The 14,599-nt window shown below is 42.5% G+C and overlaps 2 protein-coding genes across 2 annotated transcripts in view; one reads left to right on the top strand and one right to left on the bottom strand.

The window, feature by feature from the left end:
• SEL1L3 (SEL1L family member 3) overlaps positions 1 to 4,067 on the bottom strand; it is a 33,959-nt gene extending 29,892 nt beyond the window's left edge. Inside the window, exon 1 of the mRNA XM_066317145.1 lies at positions 3,937 to 4,067. Within this exon, the coding sequence (XP_066173242.1) occupies positions 3,937 to 3,993 (57 nt within the window). The 5' untranslated portion in view covers positions 3,994 to 4,067. The remainder of the gene's footprint in view (positions 1 to 3,936) is intronic.
• A 493-nt stretch (positions 4,068 to 4,560) lies between these two features.
• Positions 4,561 to 10,192, top strand: SMIM20 (small integral membrane protein 20). Its single transcript, XM_066317149.1, has 3 exons — positions 4,561 to 4,685; positions 8,394 to 8,450; positions 9,747 to 10,192. The coding sequence occupies exons 1-3, from the start codon at positions 4,577 to 4,579 to the stop codon at positions 9,782 to 9,784; spliced, it is 204 nt and encodes a 67-aa protein (XP_066173246.1). The 5' UTR covers positions 4,561 to 4,576; the 3' UTR covers positions 9,785 to 10,192.
• Positions 10,193 to 14,599: the final 4,407 nt, after the last annotated feature.

The following is a 14,599-nucleotide window of genomic DNA, read 5'->3' as shown; positions in this document are numbered from 1 at the left end:
GTTCTCAAAGTTACACATGCTTCTGCAAACAAACTGTATTTACAGGGTGTATCCTTCAGCCCTTATGCAAGTGGAATCCGGTCTAAGATAGTGACTTACACGTCATGCTATTTAAACATGCTCCTAGGATCAGGCCTAAGGAGTGTACACGAAAATGTACTGGCCTATGTTCATTGTGTATCACTGTTTGCTAGGATTGCCAACAGCCTGATGTTTCTGTATCTTCTTAAAAAGTTAGATAATTTTGTTACCTGTCATGCAGGTCCCCGAAGGACAAAATATAAACAAAGGTTTCCTGAGAATGAATTAATATTTGTGAAGTGTTTAATTTTTGATATGTTCCTATCCTGAAGATGGACTTGGAAATCTGAGCAGCTAGAGCAGCAGGTTGAATTTGCTCAGCTTTTGCTCTCCATGGCTATGTACATTATATATAGTTTGAGAGTGAGTGCCTGGACATACAACAGGATTATCCTCTATGCTGAAGTTTTTGTCTCTAAGGGCTCAAACAGCTTCTTTTCTTTATGCCCTGCAGTCAGCATCCAGCTTGATGCACTGCCAAGGATACTGGGGATTACTCAGCTCTGAGGGCAAGCCATCAACACAGCAGTTCCACCAGGTCCCCTGGTCTGTCTAAAATATCCAGAATTGTCACTTAGGATTACCAGGAAAGATGGTCATTAAGATTGCTCAAAATGAGATCTGTCTTGGGAAACCTTTAACTTTGCTAAGATTAAACAAAATAAAATAAAATTTATCTTGGATATCTAACTTGGATTGATGGCTTTTCCACTGTGTTTTTCAAAATATTCCAAAGGTTCAGCCTAATCATTAGTACATTTCTAATCAGAGAAATCATGTGCTGTGCACCTGGAGGACTGGATCATCCCCACAGTCCAAAACAGGGAACAGTAAAAGTCCCTAATGATAAACTATTTTGCTTTTTATTTCTTAAGAATATGTTGACACTCCTTGAGAGCTACACTGAAAAAACATCAAGCCAGTAAGACCTGTGAAGGTGTAAGTATTACAAAAAGTTAGATCTAAATCCTAGACTTAGATCCTGATCTTGTTCTTACAGACAAGGATTTTCAGATTTTTTGATCACCTATGTGATCAAATGCTATTTTTCTGCCAGTTCCCTACCTCCTTAGAGGTGCAAAAGAGCTCAAAGGTTGTTAGTGGAACACAACTATGCATACAGGTGCTGTTTGCTTCAAGACCTCGACTTTAATAAGGGCAGACACTGGAAGAAATAACTGAATGAGGGAACTTTTGGAGGAAAAAGCTAGATATCATTGTGAGCAGATGGATAGCTCTAGGTTATCAGATTTATTTAGTGTTCCTAGGGAATTTTTCACTTAAACCACTTTCCATAACTGCAACCAAATGCTCTTTATCTTCTTGTATCTGACACGAAACACTGCAAGCGATATGTGCAGTGATGCTAAACACATGCAAGCACCAAGATACACACCTTGAACAAAAAAAATACTAAAACCCACAAAACACTATGCAACTCAGTATCTTGGCTTTCTACAACAGGCAGTGTCATCAGGGACAGCCTTCCTCTCTGCCTTATTTCCCACTCCACAAAATGCATATTGGTTAGAGTATGGTCCTAATAACGACAAGGGTGTGGGTATGATCCCTTTATGGGCTGTTCACTTAAATGGTCCTTGTGGGTCCCTTCCAACTCAGAATATTCTGTGAGTTTGTGATACTGTAAAAACTATGCAAACTGAAGGGGCTAAAAAAGGAATAGCAATAGGAGGTTGGTATCCATTGGAACACATGGTATGGTGTCTGCCATATGCTGGAATAACACACATACACAAATACTGAGGCAAAAGTTGATAAGAGAGCCTTGATTTCAATACTAATTTAAGCTCCTCTCGGAGCTTCACTTGACAAAAGACACTGTTCTTTTACATTTCCAACACAATTCTTCTTTGATTTAAATACTTCCCAAAGCATTAAAAGCCCATAGCAGCAGCAACAAATTATCCGAAACCTCTTGTACTTGATGGTTATAATTCATATTTCTTGATCTTACAATGAAGAGTACTTGTAAGTAGCTTAATCTTTGTGATACGGGGGTTGTGTCATGAGGAAGATGGTAATACACTATGAACACAATGCCACGTGGTTATCACAAGATGCAAAAGTCTACCAGGCAGATACTAGCGAGCATAGGGGTACTAATGTGTGCTTACCACATAGATGCACTTACTGTCAAAATACACAAAGCCAACTCTCAATTTTCTCAGTGGTTATCCATACAGAGATGGCAACTAGACTCCAGTAAAGACAGCTTGGGTCTGGCACAGTTTATTAAGAAAGATGCAGCAGTGTATGAATATGTTCATCTGATTTCCAGTGAATGGCAGAAACTTAGTGGTGGGGATCCCAAAGCAGTAAGCTCTGAAACCCAAAGCCAGCTCCCTGTAGAACAATTTCCTACAGCACTTAAGCACAATGAACACGATTGCTAATGCCCAAGTTTAGCTTCAGGCTCTGCTGACCTAATGCCTTTTCTGTAGCGACAGATCTGCTAAATGGCTCCTCATTTTTTTTTTTTTTTTTGTATTCTCTGGACCCTCTTTACTTGAGGCCTGTGCTGCCAAAATGCATGGAGTATATTTGAGTCCGCTGTTACATCCCACCTAACAAACCCTTCTGGAGGCTCATCCAGTAAACAGCATGGAGCAAAGAACCCTGAACAACCCCACAGTGAGGGAGGCCTGGAGAAACTGCAGACCATAAACTTCCAGGCCACAGCTGAGTCTCTGTTACCACTTGGTTGCCACTACACAGTGGATATAGAGTGTGTATCATCTAAATGTTTCTACTTGGTGAGGAACCATCTTCCTTCCTGTTATATCAGACAAAGCAGAGTTAAATGTGCATCACCTCTGACATAGAACAAGGATGGAAAGACTATACACTAAGTGTGATTATGAGATTTAAAATAAAAGTTTCCCAGCACACTAAAGAGGCCAGCTATGTTAATATTATCATGAACTAGGCTAAGTTCAACAAGACAGACATAAAGATTTTGTTGTGTGGGGCAACTTAGTCATTAAAGCTGTTAATATGGGTTTTTTTCTTTTCTCAAATCCTGCTGAATCTCAATGAATCATCCTAAGTCATCCCATCAGATCTTGAGATAAAAAATCAATATGAGAAGCAAATACACAAGCATTGGGAAACAAAACAATTTCAGTAGTGTAATAATACAGAAATGATTGAGCAAGTATTCCTTCATTTGCTGGAGATCTCAACAGGACCCTCCATGAGTTCAGCCCTGCAGAAATTCCCCCTAACCCTATGAAACCTGCACCTGTTTGCATAAAAGCTGAAGATAATCACAGTCCTTCAGCTGCAAATGACCAACACGCCACGTTACATTTTAAGAGTTGTGAAAAGAAGACATGACAAAAAGGGGTGTCGATCCGCTGCTCTACATAAGCACCAACATGGTACAGGCACACAAAGACTTTGACCAGAGCTTATGCTTAACAGCAAAAAAGATGAAAAGGTAGTTTAATAAATGGCCCTAAAGCACGGTTGTTTCCGTAAGCCAGTGCAGCACTACGCTCACTCGTCCATCTGTAAGCAGATGTCAAAGGCCTCCCCATTCCTTCCACTGCAGAAGTTTATCGTCGCCCAGGGCAGAAAGCTTAACACTTGGATGTGACGGCTCGGCGTCCGCAGCTCAATAACACGGCGTGACCGCGGAGGCTGCAGGGGGCGCGGAGGCAGGCCGGACAGCCGGGGGCTGGCTCCGAGGGGCAGCGCCGGCCCCGAGCCCCCCGCCACCGCGGGCTGCGGCTCCCCGAGCCCCGAGGGTACGGCCCCGCACGGGCCGGGCCCCGCAGAGACGCCCGGGCTGGGTCGGGACGCGGGGGCAGGTGCGGGGCCGGCGGCACTCACCGTGAGGAGGACGAGGAGCAGCAGAGCGGGGCGGCGGGGCTCGGCCGGGGGCCGCATGCTGCTGCTGCTACGGCTGCGGCGGTGCCCGGCGCGGCGGGGACCGAGCGGCCGGCCCGGCGACAAGGATGCGGCAGATCCGGCTTCCTGGAGGAGGGGCCGCCGCCCCGGCAGGGCAGGGCAGGGCAGGGCCCGGCTCCGCCGCCGCAGGTGCGGAGGGGCTGGGCCAGAAAGCGCCGAGCCTCGGCCGCGCTGCGCAGCTCCCTGAAGGCTCCTCGCCGCTCCGTAGAGCAGGCGCCGGGCGGCGTCCCGGGAACGGCGCGCCCGGGAGGGATCCCCGCGCAGGGCCGCGCCCGCCCGCTCCCTTGGCGGCGCCGCGGCGGCCCCCGCCCTCCCGCCTCGGCGCTGCACCACCGGCGCGGTCCCGGGCCGGGACAGCTCCCGCTGCCGGGCGAGGCGCTTTAGGGCGGGGCGGCGGGACTGGGGCGCATCCTCCCGGTCTGCCCGGGCCGGGCTGGCGGCGCGGCGGCCCCGTGCCCGCACTGCGCCCCGCCCGCCGCGCGGGGGCGCCCTCCCGCCGGGCCGCACAGGCCCCGCGCCCTCCCGCCGCTCCCGGAAGGGCCGCGCCGCCTCCGCAGGGGCCATGGCCGGGCTCTCCCGCACGGTCGGCATCTTCGGCGCCTTCGTGGCCGTGGTGGGAGCCGCCTTTTACCCCATTTATTTCCGGCCGCTGCTGCTGCCGGAGGAGTACAGTGAGTCTCTGCGCGGGGGGAGCTGGCTGGGCCCGGCCATCGCGCTGTGCCCGGGGTTGGGGGTGTGCTGAGGCCGCTGCTCGGAGAGTGACTCCCGAGGGGCTTTCTGCTCGTGCAGGAGATACCTGAAACCTGAAAGGATACAGCTCGCTTGGATAAATATTTCGAGTTATTGGCCAGCATGTGATTAAGAACGTCCTTCAGCTACTCCTTAGAGGATTGAGAGGCAGTTGAAGAAAGTGAGATTAGAGAGATGGAGCACCTCTCCTGTGCGGAAGGCTGAGAGAGTTGGGGTTCTTCAGCCGGAGAGGAGAAGGCTTCGGGAAAACCTTGCAGAACGCTTGACGAGAGCTTGTAAGAAAGCTGGGGCAGATTTTTTAGTAGGGCCTGTGGCAATAGGACTAGGGGTAGTGGTTTTAAACTAAACAGAGTAAATTCAGAGTAGATAGAAGGAGTACATTTTTTATGATGGTGGTGATGAACCACTAAAACAGATTGCCCAAAGGAGTGGCGGGTGTCCCATCCCTGTAAACATTCAAGGTCAGGTTGGACAGGGCTCTGAGCAACTTCATCTCACTGCAGATGTCCCTGCTCAGTGCAGGAGAGGTGGACTAGATGATCTTTAAAGGTCTCTTCTAACCCAGACTATTCTTATTCAGTGATTTTCTATGAGTTGTTTGAGTTCTGTTTCCCAGCTGCAATTGAACATCTAACTTAAAACTTGGCAACCAGTTGTGATGATTTGCTAGAGCTGGTCTCAGTCTGCAGAGTCTCTGAAACTGACTCCTGAGAAAAACCCCACTTTCCTGCCAGAAACACCTGCCAAGAAAACCTGCAAAAGCCCACAACTGACTCTATCCAGGAAGCCCTCGGAGGCACCTGCAGCTCCAGGTGTGAAGCCTCAGTGGCACCAGGTGGGGAGCACCCATTACTCCTCATTTTCTGTGAAATACTGCCGAAGAAAAAGGGGAAAATTCTGGTGCAACCAGCCTTGCCCCCTCACTTTAATTTTTTTATGAAACTAAGCAAGCTGATAACTTGATGATATATGTGATTAATCTGCCAAGACAACTGAAGATTTCTAGGAAGGAAAGAGAAAAAAGGATAAACTTACTGATCTTATTGGAGGGACTTTGGCCTTGCATCAAAGCTCAAGTGAAATTTAACTTAAAAGCAAGGTTTTATTCAAGGATGCTATGTATGTGAAACTTTCCACAATTATGTTTCCTACTCTGCGTTCCTTTGAAAACTTTATTACTAAATCTTTTTTGCTTATGCTATACTTTCCAAAAATACTATATTAGAAATGTGGCTTGGTAGTAAGGAAAGGACAGAAGTAGTGGAGCACGTCCTCCATTGTACTTGTGAATTATGTGATGTTTCCAGGGACTTTTAATCTCTATTTAGGACATAAAATGATTGATGCACAGTTAGCGAGTGCACAAACTTGTGATTTGATACCTGATTCTAAACTTTACTTATTGCCTGCTGCTGACTTTCCATGTGATGTCACCTCTTCTTTTTGAGCTTTTCTTGATGCTCATCACTGCAGTATGAGAGGCCACAAACATTTGTAACCACAATACTTGAAACAAAATCGTGGACTTTCCCAGTTGTGGTGTTTGAACCAAAGTATTTAACCTTTGGGGTACCAAGGATTTTGTGACTACAGTCTAGTAAGATGTATGACAACTTCCATAGAATACTCAGTGAATACTCAGTGTTTCTGTGTTTGGGGATGCCGTATCTCAAAAGCTGGGTGTTTCAATTAGCATCACATAGTAATCATGCAAAAGGCAAGAATTAATTAATTTCATGAATGAATGGAGTGACATTGAACTATGTAAACATGAAATGCTATATTTTCTTTCTTCACTCTCATTTTTCTTGTGTATTTGCCAAATTCTCTACCAGTGAAGTACATTAACATTCAGGAAGAAGACTTTACTGCACGATTCTCAAACAGCTTCAGAGAAGTTCCTAGCAATTTAACAAATAAGATGAAAGCTACTTGGAAAAACTGTATGTAATCAAATTGTTGATATGAACTGTAATTTGTGCACAAAGGAGTTTGACTTAATTTCATACAGAAATGTTATAGTTTTGTAGCTTTTTAGTACCTTAGTTTGTGGCTTTGATGTTTCTAATATTTTCTTGTTTGTATCTAGCTTTAAAAAAAGACTGTTTCCTCATATGAAACACGCAGTTTAGTGTCACTGATGAAACTTTGAGAGCTTCAGCACAGACCTTTTCTACATGGATTAACCAGAACAGTGGCTTGATGGCTGCTCTTTGTGACATTTTCACAAATTTCCTGATTTTCTGAATTGTGAGACTCTGTTCCTTCCCCATCCTGTGAGGTGGCTCTCCTGGCATCAAGACTGAATCTTCCTTGTTGTCCTTTTTTTTGGCTTATGTATCTTTGAAGTTTTGCAGCCCCACAGAAGTCTCCATACTGACTGTTCTGTGCCCTGTGTATTTATCATCTCTTACATTTTTGCACTGGTTTCTTTGCCTGACCAGTTAATACCCCGTGCTGCTCAACCCAAGTGTGTCCCCAGAGCTCTCAGATTGGTTCCTAGTTTTGTCCCTGCTGCTCTTCTAATCTAAGTTTCCACTCAAGACTGAATATCCTTCTCCTTCATGTCCTACGGGAAGACTCATTCCTTGCCTTAATCTGTTATGTTCTCCCTTTCTGGATTTTGTGTCTTTTCCTTTGAAATTAGACAGGTCTCTGAGATTCTGTCTGTTCAAAAGGGTGAAATGGAATTACCATGCTCAGTGAACAGAACTGGAGAACCTGGATGTGCCTCCACTGCCTGTCCCCTTGAAGGAGAATCAATTACTGTGATATTACTGCTAGTCTCCATTAGCATTAAGCTTCTACCTAAACAGCCTGGTGAATAGACAGCCTAATATAGTGCCAGTGCCTTCCCAGTGGGATAGGATAATGAAAAATTTCGGTTTTAAGCTGAGCTTAGTTCTGAGCTTTCTTTGCAAATGCTCACTCTGCAGGTTTTTAAAGGCCTCAAAAGCTCAGTGATGTGGGCAAAAGGTTAATCCAACTGAGCTTTGACTTCCTGCTTCAGAGTACCACTGTGGTGGTGAGATATGTACCTGGGAGTGGAAGAAGAGGAGGGGCATTTAGCAGGAGAAAATAGTATAGTTTTCTCCATTTCTCTTTGTGGTAGTGGTTGAATTTTTCAAAGGAAAAAGAAAAGCCAGAGACAGGCCCAATGTATGGGAAAATATCCCTCAGATGCTGAATTTCAGAAAGTTCGCAAGCAGTAGCTTTGTAGGTGCTATCATGAAATGTGTTTGGAAGATCTTTCAGGGCCTGAAAATGGGAATTGCCCGAAAGAAAAAAAAAAATCTTTTGACTAGTTTTATGTTGAGCATATGAATCACAGCTTCTAAAAGTATTAGTGATTCCTTAGGTGCTGGGACCATGGCAGGTGTTCTGATGTATTTTTTAAACTGTAGGCATTGTTTTAAGAGAATTATCTTTATGTTCACAGTCTCTCAGACTAGCTATTAGTTTCTCAGTGAAGTAGGAATACTATGTTTGCATTCTGTAGGTACTCAACAGAATTTTACTGTGTAGCATTGAGAATTAATAAAATTTTCAAGATTATTTTATTGGGTGCAGTCAAGATATCTGGTATTTTCTGTTTTTTAGTGCTGTGTTCTTTCTGTTCTGTTTTCCAGAGAAAGAACAGTCAATAAACCGAGCTGGTGTTGTTCAAGAGGATATTCAGCCTCCAGGTACACTTGATTTGTGTGTTTGCATTGATTGTTTTAAAGACCTTCTTGAACTAAGACCTAAATATTTATGTGGCATTAAATAATACAGTGAAGAACGCATTCAATAAAAAGATATTTAGTAAACTTGCCATTAAATTATTTTTTTGGGCTAATTCCTCACTGAAAAATTATGGTTTTAATAAAACTCATCTTAAAATGACTTAACTGGCCAAATAGATTGCAGCGTTTCTGTTGTTGTCACACTTTCTTAAATGGAGGCCAGTTTCCACTTCTGAACCAGCTCAGAGCAAACAAGAACCATGGATAGGCTGAGCTGTAGCTATAAAGAACAATGTTGCACCCTGATTTTGTGGAATACCGTGCTCTGCTGAAACACAGTTCATCAGCACTTTGGCAGTGCCTTCTGGCCTCATGGATGGATGGGCCATGCAGAAATCCATTACACACGGTGAAAAATTTGGAATGCAGTGCTGATAGCTTTTGGATACTTGCTGTTGACAGTGGAAGGATTAGAAAAACATATGAGGGAAGTAAAATTCAAGTATAGCAGGCTATCCTTGGTAGTTTATTTTTTCATAATGGTAAATGGAGTGGCTGTCCATTACACAAGGCTGGCATTTCTTGATTAAAGATGTGAGTGCCCGTCTTGATGAAACATGTAATATCTGAATATGTTAAAGGGTAATGTATTTTTGTTTTTGAAAAAGCTTAACATCAGCAGCAGGTGAAAATCAAATAGGATTGAAGCCATGACCTTACTACACGCATTGGTTAGATCATTAGTACAGGACTTGCTTTCCAGGGAAGTGGGTGAAATGCTGAAGAGAAGTAGGAAGGGTATTGTGATATAGAGGTCTTGTAAACCTCTCTTTTTCACTAAACATTCAAGGGGACTGGACTTGCTCATTTATCCAAGATGCAGGTACTTAATAACCAGATCTTCTTAGTGTAAGTTCTCCTTTTCATCTGAATTTAGCTGCTGATAAGTTACAAAATCCATTAGTTGAAAAAGAAGTCTAGACAAATTTAAGTGCTAGGTGCAATTCTAAATGACTGATCCAACAATATTAAAACACTTTACCTATAAATGCAATAGATTTTTTCATTATCTGAAGTTTAAGAGCAAGGTGAAGTTCTCTTTCTGTATATTTTTGCAAGTTCTAGCAGAGTTGCAAATTCAGTGCAGAAATTGTTGGCTTCTTTCATTGCTTAATACACAAAGCTGGAGTAGCAGACCTGTTTTTTCTCCAACAGTCTAAATTATCAACTGCTGGTATTCTGATATTTGATTTGTAGGGTTAAAAGTGTGGTCGGATCCATTTGGAAGAAAGTAATTGGCAGCTGGGTATATTGCAAAACTGAAGATGGGCGTCTTCAGCTGCTTCTTCTTTTACTGAAGTGTCTTTGGGTGTCGCTGGAAGAGAATTCTGAATATGCTGTGTGGGCACGTGAGGAGGAACAAAGGCTGCTGGTTGGAATCCCAAGAGATAAAAACCTGCTAGTTTTCAGAGAGAATGCTGGTACATAGCTCACAGGCTGTTAGAAAGCTGAATGATTATTGAATATAGAAATGAAAATACTTATTTCTTTGAGAAAAGGAAAAAGGATTTTCTTCAAATCTGTAGACACTTGTAGAGTAAATTATGGCTGGAATAAATCATGCAGATTGCTGCAACTTCCTCCCTAGTTTGAAAGTTACAATATGGTGAGTGTAAATTTGTACATTAAAATTTTTAAACCAATGTGTACCTTTTTTCATTGTTTTGCAAGTGTGTGTGGAAGGTACCTTTGCCCCCTTCCAGGTGTCTATCCCCCTGGCCATTCTTACTCCTCCTCCACAGGACAAGGAGAGTAAAAAGAATGAGAGAGCTCATGGGTCTGGATAAACACAACGAGATTTCTTACCGGTTACTTTAGCAGGCAAAACAGACTCAACTTGAAAAAATTAATGTAGTTAAGTAAGTAGAATTATGATACACAGTATTTTAAAGATCATTGCAGGATCCTGTATGTTCTGGAAAATGTATGCACAGAGTGTTATTCCTGACATTAGCAGATGTTTGTCACCTCTTTGGACGTCACACACTTTTATTGGGACAACAGATAGAAGACTCCATGTTTACAGTGTTACTTTCCCAACTGCCATTCTGCTAGTTGCTATTCTACTTCTGCCTGTCTTTGTCTTTACTCTCCCACTCAGTTTTTATTTAGTCTTCTATTATCACTCTAAGCATTAAGATATTTTCTGTTTGCTCACTGGGAGAATGTGACTGTGTTTAATTCCTTTGAGTTCTCACATTATTTTGCATGATGGTTGGCGCCAGAGTGAGTGTATTCATTCAGTGTAGGGATCATAGATTGGTTTGGGTTGGAAGGCACCCTAAAGCTCATGTGGTTCAATCCCTGCTGCCATGATTTGGGACACCTTCCACTAAATCGGGCTGCTCAGAACTCCACCCAGCTTGGCTTAGGGCATTTCCAGGCATCCATAGCTTCTCAGAGCTACCTGTTCTGGTGCCTCATCGCCCTCACAGCGAAGAACTTCTTCCTCATATCTCATCTAAACCCACCCTCTTTCAGTCTGAAGTTTCACTGCATAGAACAGAGCAACATTGTCACAAAGCTAATTCAGTGTTTGCTGCAAAAAGAAGAAGAGAACTGAATTTAAACCTTTCTTCAGTGAGACTGAAGAAATGATGAAGCCTTGGTTTTTTTGTTTTCTTGAACAGAACATTCATGCATCAGACCACTTCAGGAAAGTTTTTTCATCTAAAATACCTCCTCAGTGAAAATAAAATATTGCTGAAATGCAGATATTCCATCTGTAACTGACAAGCTGCAACACAAAGATTTTTCAGAGACTGTGGAATTTTTCTGTCATGCAGCTTCTATCACTTGGTGATACAAATGCTTAAAAATCATATATCATGGTAGTGTGGAACCATCAGTAAAAATGATGTGACAGAAAATGTGAAATTACTTTGTTTGGGGTTAAGAGATAAGACAATCTCTGCTACTCATTTACTTTGGGAAGTTGAGCAATTTGCTGAGTCTGGGTCTTGCCTAGAAAAATGTTAGATGGCTTCTGAACAGTGGCACCTGGTGGCAGGTGCTGAGCCTTTTGCCTTCATATTACTTAAATGTTGCAAAATATTTGAGTACCTGAACTCAGTTATTTAGCATTTCTAGAACTATACATGTGCGTTGGTCATGATCACAAATTCCTTCTGGTGCAGAAAAGCTCGGTAAGTTTTGTAATTGCCAATTTGCAGAAAATTTACAGCAGTTTATATCGGTTGAGTACTACCGAAGGGATGGTGTACATTGGTATTAATGAGCATCACTTCCCACTCAAGTTCCACCTGATAAAGTGGGCTGATGGACCATGGCTTTAAAGCATTAGGATAGTGAGTGTCTTTTTCAAATTTTTCCTATTCTGTCTGGATTAAACTGTTAAGTCAACAAGGTATGTACTACAATAATTATCCAGGATTTACACTGAAATTTGCTGGTCGCTCTGGCATGTGCCACTTGCTTGGAGACTTCCCCAATTCTCATATGTTAACTTCTAGTTCTGCAGCTGGCTTTGAGACAATGCTTTGTTCTGATGCTTGATTTTAGCCTCCTCTTCTGGGTACCTAGTGGCAAGTGAAGTTCAGTGTAGTGAACTGTGCTCTCCGGGATTCTTATCTTGCTCTGAAAGAAAGAGTTCTTCGCTACTTTCACAACCTCCAACTACTCTTAATTTGATGATTGGGAAGGACTAGGCCTGCGTGCTGCAGAGCAGCTGAATTTGCTAGTGTTGGTCAAGTTGTTCTGATTGTTTTTTTAAAAATGTCATCTTAGAATACTTTAAAAGTTATCCTGTTACATGGATGCATTTTGCTTATTTACTTTAGCTGGATTGTGAAGAGCAAATATACCTTCAGCCCTTGAAGGACTGAAGAAAAGTTTTAAATAGTGGTTTGACATCCCAACAGAAACTGGTTGTACATGGTTTTGGCCTGTTGTATGCTGATGTTTTGAAGTTATTAAAACTTGTTCCATAAAGAGCAAATCTAGCATTTTGGTCTAAACACAGCTCAGTTTTGAAGCACTGCAGATTGTTCATGAGGCAATGAAACCCTCAAATACAAACACTTGAGAAGGAGTAAATATGGCAAAAGATATGGGCAAATTGCCAGATTATACTCATGTGTGAGAAGAAACAACTTCAGTAAATGAGTATAATATTCAGCAAGAAAAATCTCAGAGGATTTAGAAAAAATCAAGTGGGCTTTTCTTGCTGAATATTGTAATTATTTACTGAGATTATTCCAAATGATGGGAGGGAATTTTTTATCTGTGATACTCAAAGCACATCAGATAGCCTCCAGTTATCATGAATTTCATTCTATGTATGCTCTCCTACGAAAAAACAGCCCAGAAGAAGCAATTCTCATGATTTGCTCTTTTCTAAACCAGATTAAAGCATGTGTTTTCACTTCTTCAGTCTAGCAATAATTAACTACTCATTTTCTCTGTATTGTGTACACTTCTACTGACCTTCATGTTAACATGCAGATACAGCAGTAAATGAAAAAACTGTATTGGCTTTTTCTGTTGTGCCACACAACCCAAAAAGTATGTTTGCTAGTGGAAGGAAATTATTCTCCAGCTTCTGAGAAAGTGCTGTGGAATATACACTGTTTCTGTGGACAATGTACAACAGGTGAGAGCAAAACACAAAGTTCAGGTCAAAGCTTAGGTCAGACCTGTGATCCGAGATCTCTTTTTCCATAGTGCAGACTGTGTGGGCCTTGCAAGAAAAATGGTACAGTGTTTAAGACACTGTATTGGAAAATAGGACTGTTGTAGTCAGTTCCATATTCCACCACGCTTTTGTCTGGCAGCAGGTAAGTAATTTAGCCTTTGAGCTTCAGTCCCATCTGTAGAATAGCCATAAGTAGTGCTCCCCTTCTTTGCAATTGATAAATAGAGGAGCGTGGGGATTTTTGATGTTCTAGAAAACTTTTTCTTGTCTGGGTGGTTTCCTTCAAGGTTGGGAAAAATTGGTCTGAATTTGTGTGAGAATCAGATATTTTGGTTCCAGGAATTTAAAATGTTTTGAAGAATCTTCTCCAAAAGAAAATAACAATGAAATTTCCCAAATATTCATACTGCTGAAATATGATACTCTGAGAATGGAAATTTTATATTTTGGGAGGCAAACAGAAAACTAATCTGTTTTTCACAATACTAATATATTTTTGAAGAAGTGCAAACATGAGTAAGTTGAAATTCAACCCAGTGTGAATGTTTTGTACAGCTGTACAAAAAAGCAGAAAATTGGTCAGCTTTTTTTGGTGACCCAGGTGTCTCAAAAATTTTTTGAGACTCAGCAATTTTCAGTAATTTGAGTTGCTATTTCCCTTATTTTCTGTAATAATGGGTCCTCCCTTCTGATATTGGCATGCCAAAAAAGCAACTGAAAGCCTTCTAAGAGTTACAGGTACTGAGCAGAGGAGGTTGGGGCACTGTGAACGGAGGTGAGAAAGAACTTGAGATACTGCTGGGAAGAATGTTCTTTCTGTAGCCCCAGGGGAGCACTTGGAGTGGTGGATATGAAGAGGAGACAGCATTCATTTGAATGGGAACATGAGGAGCATTGGACATAAATCCATTGGCATACAGCCTTGCAGAGCAAATTGGGATACCTCTTGACCTCTTATGTTTCCTCCCCAGCAGATTGGAAGAAAATCTGTCTAAAGAAAGTTCCTAGGCAAGACTTACAAGGTTTTTGTAAGAGCATCTGAGGAGGAATTATATAGCTGTCCTTTCCTCTAGCTTACCTTAAGAGGTACATCACAGAATCATTTGTGCTGGAAAGGATCTCATGATGGAAAGTGTCTTTCAGGCCCCAGGTCGCAGGGAAAGGTGTCTCCTATCAGCTTCTTTCCATAATTCAGAAAGGTGAGTATCAGCAATACCAGTCAAGGTAGGGGAGGAAGATGTTCCCTTTGCTTCAGAAATTCCTGTAGGAGGAGCTCTCAGCAACCCACAAGTGGATGGCTCAGGCACAGTCTAGGAATGTGTTCTTCCAGTCTGAATGAAGAGAAACCACCATGGATATTAACCAGAAGTGTTTGCTCCCTTATCTATTCTGCATG

This window comes from Sylvia atricapilla, chromosome 4 (genome assembly GCF_009819655.1).
Source record: "Sylvia atricapilla isolate bSylAtr1 chromosome 4, bSylAtr1.pri, whole genome shotgun sequence".
Lineage (NCBI taxonomy): Eukaryota > Metazoa > Chordata > Aves > Passeriformes > Sylviidae > Sylvia > Sylvia atricapilla.
This window is presented reverse-complemented; position numbering and strand designations above follow the sequence as displayed.

Coding starts and splice junctions, on each gene's coding strand:
- SMIM20 (XM_066317149.1), top strand. CDS start 4,577: ATGGCCGGGCTCTCCCGCACGGTCGGCATCTTCGGCGCCTTCGTGGCC. Junction 4,686..8,393: donor GCTGCTGCCGGAGGAGTACA/GTGAGTCTCTGC, acceptor TCTGTTTTCCAG/AGAAAGAACAGTCAATAAAC. Junction 8,451..9,746: donor AGAGGATATTCAGCCTCCAG/GTACACTTGATT, acceptor TTTGATTTGTAG/GGTTAAAAGTGTGGTCGGAT.